The sequence below is a fragment of the Fistularia commersonii genome, chromosome 1 (genome assembly GCF_037954325.1).
Source record: "Fistularia commersonii isolate RoL2024-O1a breed Wild chromosome 1, RoL_Fcom_v1.0, whole genome shotgun sequence".
Taxonomy (NCBI): domain Eukaryota; kingdom Metazoa; phylum Chordata; class Actinopteri; order Syngnathiformes; family Fistulariidae; genus Fistularia; species Fistularia commersonii.
In genome coordinates this window covers 985,943-999,247 of record NC_141284.1, presented here as the reverse complement: position 1 = coordinate 999,247, position 13,305 = coordinate 985,943, and the positions used below count along the sequence as shown (strand labels likewise).

The 13,305-nt window shown below is 52.0% G+C and overlaps 1 protein-coding gene across 7 annotated transcripts in view; it reads right to left on the bottom strand.

The window, feature by feature from the left end:
- The window catches only part of bcar3 (BCAR3 adaptor protein, NSP family member), a 44,989-nt gene that overhangs the window by 10,373 nt on the left and 21,311 nt on the right, over nt 1-13,305 (bottom strand). For 6 of the 7 annotated variants that reach the window (XM_086173085.1, XM_086173253.1, XM_086173165.1 and 3 more), the window contains one exon: nt 10,186-10,228. In XM_086173085.1, the coding sequence (XP_086029211.1) occupies nt 10,186-10,228 (43 nt within the window). Of the gene's footprint in view, nt 1-3,393; nt 3,694-10,185; nt 10,229-13,305 lie in introns of those variants that run through there. The other variant, XM_086173578.1, reaches the window with a different exon arrangement.

The following is a 13,305-nucleotide window of genomic DNA, read 5'->3' as shown; positions in this document are numbered from 1 at the left end:
CCAGGAAGTAGAACCTTCAAGTTCTGCATTCTGCGAGGGACCAAACAAACCACAGAAGAAGAAGACGACGCCGACAACTATGGACTACCAGATGGTTGGAGTGGTTTATCTTCTCCCTGCACTGCTTCGCTGTGTGAACAACCTCGCTAGCCGTTAGCTCCAGGCTATAACTCCAGACTTATTCTGACCCAAAATGTAGATGTTCCTCTCCGAGCCCTGGAAACCCCTCTGAGGAGCTCAAACCTCTTTGTTGCTCCAATTTTTGTTGCTTCTGTCCAAGAGAACATCTTGGCCAGGATGGTTCTCAGTCCACAAGAAGTATCTGGTGCTGGGCAGGGCTAATGGGTTCCACCAATCATCTCTGAGTTCCACTGTTTCTATGGAACCGTAAAAAGACTCTGCCTTGTAGAAGTTGCTGGAGTGGTTCTAGGAACAGAAGGTCACTGGTTCCTCTGCCGTCCCAGTGCACCAAGAAAATGTTCAAAATGTTCCTGCAGTGTGAACGGGACTCTTGGGCTCCCAGATCACTCCTGCTGCTCTCCAACTCTGGACACCCGAGGAGGCCATGTGGGTCCCGGGGTCTGGTCGCCGTGGAAGCAGGAGGAGAGCTCCGGGGGGAAGGAGGGAACAGATGGAGGAGGGAGGAGAAGATGGGGAAAAAGGGTCACTGGAAAAAAACCCGGGGCTTTTTGGAAACAAATGTAGACGTGGAAGATGGAGAGAGAGAGAGGGACAGAGTGGATGTGAGACTCGTAGCTAAAGGCAATAGAATCGGGTTTGAGGCTAATGCTATGCTAATGTCGCTAGACATGCCATATTCCTGCCCCAACATTATGGGTTGAAAATGATGAATTTCCAAATGGCACCCCTACTGGTTTAGATGTGCAACTGCAAGTACTCTCACACACACACACACACACACACACACACACACACACACTCTGTTTGCTACATACTGTAGCCCAATACTGGAGAGCAAGGGAAGCTAACGGTTAGCTCCAAGGATGCATGGACGTCAACCCTGCTGACCAATGGCAGCCGAGAGGGGACAGGGTCAAGCCGGGCAACAATCGCTCTCTCCAGAACCCTCACACACACACACACACACACACACACACACACACACACACACACACAATCTGTTTGCTACGTACTGTAAAGCCCAACACTAAAAATCAAGGGTAGCTAATGTCTCGCTACAAGGCTGCACGGACGTCAACCCTGCTAACCAATGGCACTGGAGAGGGGGCGGGGTCAACCGTCTCTCTCCCAAATACACACATACACACACACACACACACACACTCACACACACACACACACACACTCACACACACACACAATCTGTTTGCTACATACTGTAGAACCCAATACTGGAGAGCAAGGGAAGCTAACGGTTAGCTCCAAGGATGCATGGACGTCAACCCTGCTGACCAATGGCAGCCGAGAGGGGGCAGGGTCAAGCCGGGCAACAATCGCTCTCTCCAGAACCCTCACACACACACACACACACACACACACACACACACACACACACACACACACACACACAGACACACACACACACACACACATACACACAATCTGTTTGCTACATACTGTAAAGCCCAACACTAAAAATCAAGGGTAGCTAATGTCTCGCTACAAGGCTGCACGGACGTCAACCCTGCTAACCAATGGCATTGGAGAGGGGGCGGGGTCAACCGGCTCTCTCCCAAATACACACATACACACACACACACACTCACACACACACACACACACACACACACACAATCTGTTTGCTACATACTGTAGAACCCAATACTGGAGAGCAAGGGAAGCTAACGGTTAGCTCCAAGGATGCATGGACGTCAACCCTGCTGACCAATGGCAGCGAAGAGGGGATAGGGTCAAGCCGGGCAACAATCGCTTTCTCCAGAACCCTCACACACACACACACACACACATACACACACATACACACACATACACACACACACACACACACACACACACACACACAATCTGTTTGCTACATACTGTAAAGCCCAACACTAAAAATCAAGGGTAGCTAATGTCTCGCTACAAGGCTGCACGGACGTCAACCCTGCTAACCAATGGCATTGGGGAGGGGGCGGGGTCAACCGGCTCTCTCCCAAATACACACATACACACACACACACACACACACACACACACACACACACACACACACACACACACACACACACACACTCACACTCACACACAAGCTATTTGCTACATACTTTAGAGCCCAATACTGGAGAGCAAGGGAAGCTAACGGTTAGCTCCAAGGATGCATGGACGTCAACCTTACTGACCAATGGCAGCGGAGAGGGGGCAGGGTCAAGCCGGGCAACAATGGCTCTCTCCAGAACTCTCTCACACACACACACACACACACACACACAGACAATCTGTTTGCTACATACTGTAAAGCCCAACACTAAAAATCAAGGGTAGCTAATGTCTCGCTAAAAAGGCTGCACAGACGTCAACCCTGCTAACCAATGGCATTGGAGAGGGGGCGGGGTCAACCGGCTCTCTCCCAAATACACACATACACACACACACACACTGTTTGTTACGTATTGTAGAGCCCAACGCTAAAGAGCAAAGGAAGCTAATGGTTAGCTCCAAGGCTGCACGGACGTCAACCCTGCTGACCAATGGCAGCAGAGAGGAGGCGGGGTCCAGCCGGCAAACAACAGCTCTCTCTGGAACCCTCACACACGCACACAAACACACACACACACACACACACACCCCGTCGGGGTTCACCCGCTGGGCTGAGCAGAGCTGATGTTGTGTTGCATAGCAACCGAAGCTCCTCGCCACAGATTCTGATTTCATTTTGGACGGACGCACCTCAGCTCGTGGCGTCCGGAGCCCCCGCCTCAGGCTACGTCACCCTTCCTCCCCCCACCGCTGCCATCCAATCAACTTAATGGTGCTCACACACACACACACACACACACACGCGTTCGTTACGTCACCCTAAAGACAAATTGGAAAGTTGGTGATTCACCCCTTCCTCGCCAGGACATTCACCTTGTGCAGCCTGTCAACCTCCCACCACACACACACACACACACACACACACACATACGCACACACACACACACACACACACACACACACGCGCGCGCACACACACTGCCTCGTGTGTGTGCCAGCAGTTTGGGAGGAAACGGGTCGAGTCAGATGTTCACACAGGCGGTTGATTGTGAGGACGTCTGCTCAGATAATAGAAGCCCAGTGTTCTTCTCGCAGACGGAGCAGGAGGAGCCGGACGTCTGGTCCCTTCGAGGGGAGGCTGAACGCCACTTTCACCGCCGCCGAACCGCCAAAACCTCGGGAAACACGCACGCGAGAAGGTTCGAGGTTCACCTTGGCCGTGATGACGGCGTTCCTGTGGTAGAAGCAGCACAGCGCCGCCGTTAGCGTCTTCAGGCTGCAGCCCTCCGACATCCTCCCCCGCCTCGCTCCCCCGCCGGGGGGCCACTCCGGGCACGCCGCCCCCCCGTAAGGCCGGTGAATGCCGTCGGTTGCCGTGGCTACGGATGAGTTCTAGCGGCTGTTCCGCACATGCACAAACACACACTCCGGGAGGAAAGTTCCGGCGCGTCGGCAGAAGTGCGGTGAACTCCAGGGGAGGAGGTGCAGACGTCCACTCATCCCTGTCCTCCACAGAGTGAAGCCTCCGCCGGCTCGCTCTGCCTCCACCTCCGATCTGCTCCGCCCACCCAGGACCAGCAGGGGAGGACCTTCAGCTACCACCCAACCACTGCGTGTGAATGGGTGAGTGAGGAGTTGTATGTCTTTGTCTTCTTTTTTGGGGGGCTTTTCCCTTCAGGGAACATTCAGCCTTCTCCATATCACCCTGCAGCTCCACCTTCAGCAATCTTCTACCCTGATGTTCATCATGGTTTGGACATGAACAGAAGGGTGAATCATCTCAGTCATCACTTTGTCTCGGTCATACATGTCCCGCACCCCTGTGACAAATTCCTTTTTTTCCTTTGGTCTTTTCCCTTCAGGGGTCACCACAGCAAATCCACCTTCTCCATCTCACCCTATTCTCTGGATGCTCCTCTCTCACACCAGCTACCTTCATATCCTCTCTCATGATGTCCATCAATCCTAGACCTCCTGCCTGGCAGCTTCACCTTCAGCAATCTTCTACCCTGATGTTCATCATGGTTTGGACATGAACAGAAGGGTGTTCATGCGCAGACCATCTCAGTCATAACTTTGTCCCGGTCATACATGTCCCGCACCCCTGTGACAAATTATTTTTTTCCTTTGGTCTTTTCCCTTCAGGGGTCACCACAGCGAATCCACCTTCTCCATCTCACCCTATTCTCTGGATGCTCCTCTCTCACACCAGCTACCTTCATATCCTCTCTCACGACGTCATCCATCTTCTCTTTGGTCTTCCTCGAGACCTCCAATTTCATCATCTGTCTACCAATATATTCCCTCACCCTCCTCTGTCCATGACCCAACCATCTCTGACCTTCTCTCCAAAACATCTAACATAATGGACTCATTCCTGATCCTCTCCATCCCGGTCACTCCCAAAGAGAACCTCAGCATCTTCATCTATGCAACCTCCAACTCTGCCTCCTGTCTTTATACAAGGTGTGAATGAGTGAATGGTTGTATGTGTCTATATGACATATGGATGAGTAAGTGAAAAGCTGTATGTCTTTACACGACACATGAATGAGAGGGTGAGTACTTGAATGTCTCCCTCTGATGGATCCAGGGTGAACCTGCCTCTTGCCCAAAGAAGACTGGGATAGGCGACCCTGACTGTAGTACTTGTGAATGAATGAATGAATGAATGAGCCATCATTTTGAGCCAGAACAAGCTGCAACACGCCCAACCTGCTCCTGCAAACTCCAGTTCCTTTTTCTGTTCACTGAAAATTGCCCGAGGACTCGTCCCTTCTGGCCCACCGAGATCCCCTGAGTCCCAGCGAGTACCTCAAGTTCCTGAGTCCCACCAAGTCACTCAAGGTCCCCCCGAGTCCCCCAAGTTCCAGAGTCCCACCGAGTCTCCCTGAGTCCAACGAGTCCCCGAAGGTCCCCCCGAGTCCCTCAAGTCCCTGAGTCCGCCAAGTCCCGCCCGGTCCCCCCGAGTCCCCCAAGTTCCAGAGTCCCCCAAGTCCCTGAGTCCCACGAGTCCACCAAGGGCCCCCCAAGTCCCCAAGGTCCCTGAGTCCCCCAAGTCCCTGAGTCCTCCAAGTCCCTGAGTCCTCCAAGTCCCACCCGGTCCCCTTGAGTCCCCCAAGTTCCTGAGTCCCACCAAGACGCCCAAGGTCCCCCTGAGTCCCCCAAGTTCCAGAGACCCACCGAGTCTCCCTGATTCCAACGAGTCCCCAAGGCCCCCCCGAGTACCCCAAGTCCCTGAGTCCACCAAGTCCCGCCCGGTCCCACTGAGTCCCCCAAGTTCCAGAGACCCACCGAGTCTCCCTGAGTCCAACGAGTCCCCAAGGTCCCCCCGAGTACCCCAAGTCCTCCGAGTCCACGGAAACGAACCCACTGTGATGCTGTGTGTTCGTCTCGACAGGTCAACTTTATCCGCATGTGTGTGTGTGTATGTGTGTGTGTGTGAGCTGAACACTGAGAGAGTGTGTTCTTCCAGACTGATTAATAGCCAGACATTTGTGTTAATTAATGACTGCCGAGCAATTTGCGCCACTTCCTAGATGAGCACCGCGCATTTCCCATCAGACGTCGACATGGAGTGCACATGAGAAGGGCGGCCAGTGTCACGTGAACACACACACACACACACACACACACACACACACACACACACAGAAGCGTGGAGGCTGACACCCCAGCAGCAGCCGGTTAAAGGCATATTCCGCCGCAGGAAATGGAGACACTAATTACAGTGTGGATCCACATAGGGAATACATGCTGAACATTCCCTGGAGCAACACACACACACACACACACACACACACACACACACACACACACACACACACACACACATGGCTGCCAACCGCCGCAGCCCCAAATCACGGGCTGGGCTGAAAGTCCACCTTAAAATACACTCAGCCGTCACTGCAGGAATGCTCTGGGAAAACAAGGAGGGTTGAGGTTCTGCATCTTCTATTTCTATCTGCTGGACAGGAGGGAGGATGGAGGGGTGAAGGAGTGAAGGAGTGAAAGAACAAAAGGAGGAGAGGATTAAGAGTGGTGACAGAGTGAGGCTGTTTTTGCCCTTAAATGTGTGTGTTGTGAACCCTGGCTTGGGAACCCTGAGGACGTCATTCATTCATTCATTCGTTCATTCGGGTGGGCGGGGCCTATTTCTGCTCTCATTGGACGAGAGGCGAGGTTCACCTTGGATCCATCACTGGGGCTCTTATGGAGACATACAAGTATTCCTGGTGCCTCGAGGTCAGGACCTCGCGAGGGAACGCTCTCCACTGCTTGTCCACTTCTTGGTCCCCTGTTGGACAGCAGCTTCCATTCATCCAGGAAGCCGAAGTTGACGTTGAAGGGCTGCAGATCTTTATTCCAGATGTCGTCTCAGTGAAGCCGACATCGGACGGTACATCTTCTGCCAGATGATGATCCCGAATGAGGGACTCTTCCATCCAACATCTAAAGGACATGTTCCAGCCAGCTGGAGAGCATGCTTGGGAGCTTCACCCTCTCTAGAACTCCTGCATGTGTCCTTCAAGACGATGTCCATCATGCACCTCCTTCCCTACGCACTCCCAACCCAGAGTCGGGTACCTGCACAGGAGTGAGCCGACGGCCCGGCCTCCGTACCCCTGTACCTCGCTGTGGCCTTGAACAAATGTGGTCATTGAGAGCTAGGCCGCTTGTGATGGTGGACCCAAGGTGGGTGAAGTTTCTCAAAGCCTCCACCGTGGAGCTGTCAATGGAGATTGACGTCGGAGGGTTTGCACCCTGTCCCGTTTCCCTAGCTTAGCTTAGGCTACTTGTCGGACCCAAGTCCCGGCATGCGCATAGATTAAAACAGCAGATCGGTGACTGTTGTCACTCTTTACCCGCCGTGGCGAAGGGGTCCGATTGGTCGATCGATGGCCGACCAGCTTGGAAACGCCCCGTCCATATCGGGTCTCCAGATCCATATCGTTTGACCCAGATCCAGCCTTCCGTCCTCAGCCGGACCGACCCTTTTTCAGCCGTGAAGGTAACAGAGACAAGTCCACGAGCGCCAGAAGAATCCATCGCCCTGGCGGTTCTTGGTGTTGTTCGTCTGGAGGTCCGACCTCAGTTCTTCAGCTCCAAGGACGGCGAGCGCAGCCAAGTCCTGGTCGATGAAGCGTGACGAGGTCGTTACTCGTCCGACCGCTTACAAGCTGACAAACTGTCCGATCAATAGTCTGTCAGGCTCATTGATCGCCGGACCAAACCCCTCCAGGCGGAGCAGCCGAGCGGAAAACCAACACCCAGGACGTTCGGATCAGAACTCACGACAGCCTGGACCTTCAGGGGGGTCCTGGTCCTGGTCCTGAAGGTGCAGGTCCAGGGTTGGTCCACAAGGGGGCGGCAGAGCCACAGTGTGCTAAACACACTGCTGGAGGCCAGAAATACACTGAGCTGATGGGTGACACACACACACACACACACACACACACACACACACACACACACACACCTTCCCTCCTCCCTTCCATCTTTTCTTCTTTCTCTGATTCCTTCTTCCCTCCCTTCTTTCCTTCCATCCTCCCATTCTTCCTTTCCAAATATATGTTAGTGTGTGTGTGTGTGTGTGTGTGTGTGTGTGTGTGTGTGTGTGTGTGTGTGTGTACGTATATAAATCTGTATGAATGTGTGCTTCCTGTGTGTGAAACCGCAGAGAAAGAGAGCGAATGCAGACGTTCCTGCAGTGTTTATATTTAACCCCCCCCCCCCCACACACACACACACACACACACACACACACACAAATCAGTCCACTTAATCAAGAATTTTAATGTGAGCCCATTGGACGGTTCCACTTCCTGTTTGGCGAGAGGGAAAACAAGGCGTTTGGGCTGCATTTAGACTTCAAACGAGGACGAGGGAGACGCAGGAGAACCACGCTCCTTCCAGACACTCACACACACTTTCTCCCTAGTCAGGATCATCACACACACACACACACACACACACACACACACACACACACACACACACACACACACATACACAGGCGGTGGCGGACAGAGAGCAGTTCACGTGACATTTCCGGTCAAAAGGTCAAAAGTACAATAATGCAGTGTGTTAGTGTTGTGTGTGTGTGTGTGTGTGTGTGTGTGTGTGTGTGTGTGCGTTTTTCTGTCCACAATGGAAACGCAAACACACCTGGAGCGCTGAAGCTGACAGTGACAGCTTCACACTTATTATATAATCCACCGAGTACAGAGGTGCAATATAAGGTCAGTCGGTGCACACACACACACACACACACACACACACACACACATGAGCACACGCACACTTAAACACACCCACAATTGACACAATAACAAACCAAATTTGACCACCAGACATTTGTGTTTACACTCAGTGAGGGTATTGTGTGTTTTGTGTGTAACGTAGCGTGCATGTTTATGTGTGTATGTGTGTGTGTGTGTGTGTGTGTGTGTGTGTGTGTGTGTGTTTGGCGAGCCCCACATGTGCGACCTGCTCTTGTGGGAATGAGTGAGTTTGCTTTTCGCAGCGAGGTGTCAGCAGGCCAGCATATGAGCTAAGAGACGGTAGCGGATGGACGGATGGACGGATGGACGGATGGACGGGTGAAGGAGAAGATGAACATCTGCTCGAAGCTTCACGGTGAGAACCAAAAGAAGCAGAAGAACCAGGTTGCCCTGAAACACCGCAGAAATCCAGCTCTAACAAAACAAGCACAAGAAGGTTCCTCAAACGCCTGGCGCCCTCAGAACCCGTCCAGAAACAACAACCTTCAGACGTCCGCCCCCCCCACCTCCACCCACCTCCACCCGACTGCTGCTTTCGGAGGTTTCGGAGGCGCAGAATGAAGGGGTGAACCTCCCCGACCCCCACAAACGTGGGAAAGACTGCGATCCATCGCGTAAAAACACGACAGATCGTCCCCTTCAGGTGCGGTCGGTGAAATAAGACTCGGCCCGAATGTTTATTCTGTTTTGCTGCCGCGGGAGACGTCGGCAGGAAGTGGAAAACCTGTAAAATAAAAAAAAAAAAACAGCTGGATTGCAGCTTGTAAAGGCTACTTTTGAGGTTTCCGAAGAGGAGTGTGTGTGTGTGTGTGTGTGTGTGTGTGTGTGTGTGTGTGTGTGTGTGTGTGTGTGTGTGTGTGTGCTGGAGTCTGAAAAGGTCAAGCATCGGCGAGGATCATGGTTTGGGGGTTCGCCGGCCGGGATTCAGGTGGCGAGCGGGGGATTCCACCATACAATTGCAACACACACACACACACACACACACACACACACACACACACACACACACACACACAACCTTGAGTCATGTGCCCATTTTCAACCTGCAGCAACTTTCTGTGATTTTTTTTTTTTTTTTTTAAATGTTCCCCCCCCCCCCCACCTCCCCGCCACCCCCACGTGCACGTCCTCACCGTGCACGTGGAGCTGCAAACCGCAGGCTGTCTGTCAGTCTGAGCGGATAAACGGATCCGTATGGCACAACTGCACATTAAGACTTTGGTGTAGCGTGTGTCGTTTTTATCTTTAGCGCGAGGCGGCGCCCCGCGGACGTGGTTTGGGAGGGGGGCCTTGAAGGCCTCGAGTGTGTGTGAGCCGCTAGCGTGTGTGTGAGCCGCTAGCGTGGAGCTCCGGACGCTAGCTTCAACTTATCTCCATCAGGTATTGAAAAATAACTCCTAAATGTGACGAGGGTTATTTTCCACGCTTGCAAAAGGGTCCCTGAACGCAGCACAAACCTCTCGCCGACTTTTAAAAGAATACTTTCTGTTTCTAACAAACAACTACTCATACGTTTATATATCTTTTTTTTTTTTGTGCTGATTTCCATTTGTAGTTTGTTTGTGGTTATTTTTTTAGGATTCAGATCAATAAATATATGAAATCACCCGTATGACGTCACAGATGATTTGAGGTGTTCTGCTTTACACACACACACACACACACACACACACACACACACACACACACACACACACACACACACACAGCTTGGTCCTACCTTGACATAGTCCACGCTGGGGTCCGGTCCGGCCGCGGGCTCCCTGGGGAACACAGACAGAGACAAGGCCCGGTTTAGTGAACACATCCCTGGTCTCCAGGCTTCTCCTCCGTCTGGAGATCTTCTGGAAATCCCTCCGCGCTCCTGGTTCCTCGCTTCTCCACCCCCTCCCCCCTTCGACCTTCGACCTCTGCGGTGTCTCCGCTTGGTGCTGATGTTGCTCCTCGCACCTTTTGTGTTTTTTTTAAGAGCTATTTCAGGAGGCCGTCACTTTCTCCTCAGGGACCCAGATGTTCCACAGGTCCAGGCGTCCACATCTGAAGGAGAAGAGCTGCATCTCCGGGCGGCGCAGCTCGAACCCGAGCCACCTCCAAACCCTCTTTGTCGCCCTCTCTCTCTCTCTCTCTCTCTCTCTCTCTCCACCAGCGATAAAACACTCCCTCCTTCACTGCCTCTCCACCCCCTTCACACACACACACACACACACACACACATCGCAGCCACACGCCTACCCCTTCTGAGTCCACTGACAAATTCACAGGGAGGTTAGAGTGTGCACACCCAACCAACACACACACACACACACACTTGTATCCCGCATTTCACCTCTCCCCAGTGTGAACGGGTGAATGTGTGTGTGTGTGTCACGCGGTTGGATCTGGCGTGTGTGTCGATGCTTCTTGAGCGGCGGCTCAGGAAAGAGGCGATTAGGGGAAAAAAAAAAAGAGGGTTGCCGGTTGAAATCCCTTAAGCCGGCGCCGGCGTTCCCACGGGAATATGAGCGGCGTGTTGCAAAAGCCGACACGTTCAGCCGTAAAGCCCCGGCCCCCGACAATGAGCGGGATTATGTTACGTAACGGGACGGGGGGGAACAGAGGACGCCATTCACGCCGGCGTCCCTCGGCGTCCAATCACAGCGAGCGTTCAGCCTCTCGTCACCTTCATCTGCGACGGCAGCCGTGGAGTGAAGAGTGAAAAACTCACTCGTTCATCAAATCAATCATTGGTTCATTGACTCACACGTTCACTCTGTTGTCTTTTATTTACCCTCGATCGTCTCAGCCCACTCTGCCTGTTTTATTTTTTTTTGTATTTATAGTTTATTCATTTTATGGCTATTATTACTGTTTATGTTGCTGTTTAGTTTTGGTATTTTTCACCCTTCCTTGTTTTTTATTCTGTTGTCCATCTTATCCTTGATGTTTGTTGTCTCTGCTGTCTATTTGTGGGTGTCCTTTACTTTTCTTATTGTCTCCATATATTATATTTCTATTCATATTTTTTTTTTAGTTTATCTACTGTTTTTTTTTAATTTGTACTGCCAATTGTACTTGTTTTTAGTTCCATCCACCCCCTTGTACTTTTTAATTTGATCTCATTTTTTACTTGTTTGGAGTTTTATCTACTGCTTCCGTACTGTCTTTAATTTAATCTCATTTTCACCTGTTTTTAGTTTATCTCCTGTTTTTTAATTTGATCTCATTTTATTGTTGTGCTGTGCTTTGCTTGTAAACTTGTCGACCCTGAAAATGAGGGAGACCTCAGTGGTCTTACAAGTATAAATAAAGGTTTGATGATGATGATATTTATTGACACTATAACTGTTGGGCTGCTGTGATAAAAGAATGTCCCCGGTTGGATCAGTATCTTATCTTTATATAATTTCCCTCAAGATTAATAAAGTCTATTCTCCTATTCTTTGTTTCGGGTATGTATTTAATTGAAGGTTAAAAAAATGTTTCCCTGTAAATATCTCAAGTGCGTCCTTTATATGTACACATATATTTATTTGTTGATTCTTTTTTTAATGACGGCCATTTCTCTCCTCACGGGTGATTTTAGAGGCGCGTGCACGTTTAAGACGGATGAAAAACAAGTCTCCGAGGCCGCAGGCGTTCACGTCGCAGAAATAAAACCCTGCTGGAAGCTAAGACTCTGCTAGCTAGCGTGCGCTGGCAGCGACAACACAGGGCTCTGCCGTTCCTGAGGGAAACTATAATCACATCCAACGGGTCCGTCACCACGACAACCACCTGAACCCGGTTCTGTCGTCGCGTACCGGACGACAGCCATATAAAAAAGAAGAAAAAAAAATAACAACCCGTGGTGCTGAATGTGCTAAGACGAGGAGAAATTCCCTTTATTCCAGGGCGAGGTCAAAGGTCAGAGGTCTTAGCTGCTGCCTGCTAGCCTCCGGCGGCGGAAGGAGCTGCAGAAGCGCCAGGGCCGGGCCGCGGCGTTCCAGACCTCGCCACAGCTAACTTTGACTCCTGCTGAAGCTGCGTCAGATGCTTCCTTCAACCGCAGCGGGACGGACCTGCTGCGCCGGAGACAGCTGGAAAAAAAAAAGGGAAGGAGCGAACGCAGGGAGCCGCCGCAGGCTTTTTCGGGATGCCGTTGTTGTTCTTCTTCTCTTTCTTCACGCTTCGCCACACAACGGCAGGAATGTCGGGGTGTGATGACTGCAAGCGGCCAGCAGAGGGCGCCGTCCGCCCTTCGCACTTGCTCAACCGGACCCGTTTGCATTTCTGGACGACTTCGTGGGGTTCCTCAGGGTTCTCCGTGTTCCTCACACAGTCCAACACACTCCCACGCGTGAACGTTTGTGTGAAGGAACGCCGGGAACGCGGCGACCTGATGAGGATTTGGCTCCGAAATGAAAGGAGTTGAGCTCCTTTTCACAGGGGAGGGTCGGTGAAACAAGGCTGGATCTCCTCCTCCGCTCTCCTGGTGGTCTGCAGAGTCGTCCGCAGAGGTTAAGAGATACGAGAGCCGACCAATCAGGAGCCGGTGCAACATGAGGTCGCTGAGGTCAGCGGGAGCGAGGGCAACGGAAAGTCAAGACCGCCCTGGGACGAGGACGGAGAACCTCAGAGGGTCTTTCTTATCTTTTTATGGCCACCAGGAGGTCTGCTGGTGGTGGAGGGTCAGATGACTCCACTGGTGGACCTTCTCAGAATCAGAGTCCTGACTGGACCACGACGACCTCCGTGAAATTCCAAAAAAAACACGATGTCCTAACTCTCAGCGGCACCGGGACGTCCTCCTGAAGAACACTACCAGGGTCAGAGTGGCCCCAGCGCGCGCGCGTGTGTGTGTGTGTGTGTGTGTGTGTGTGTG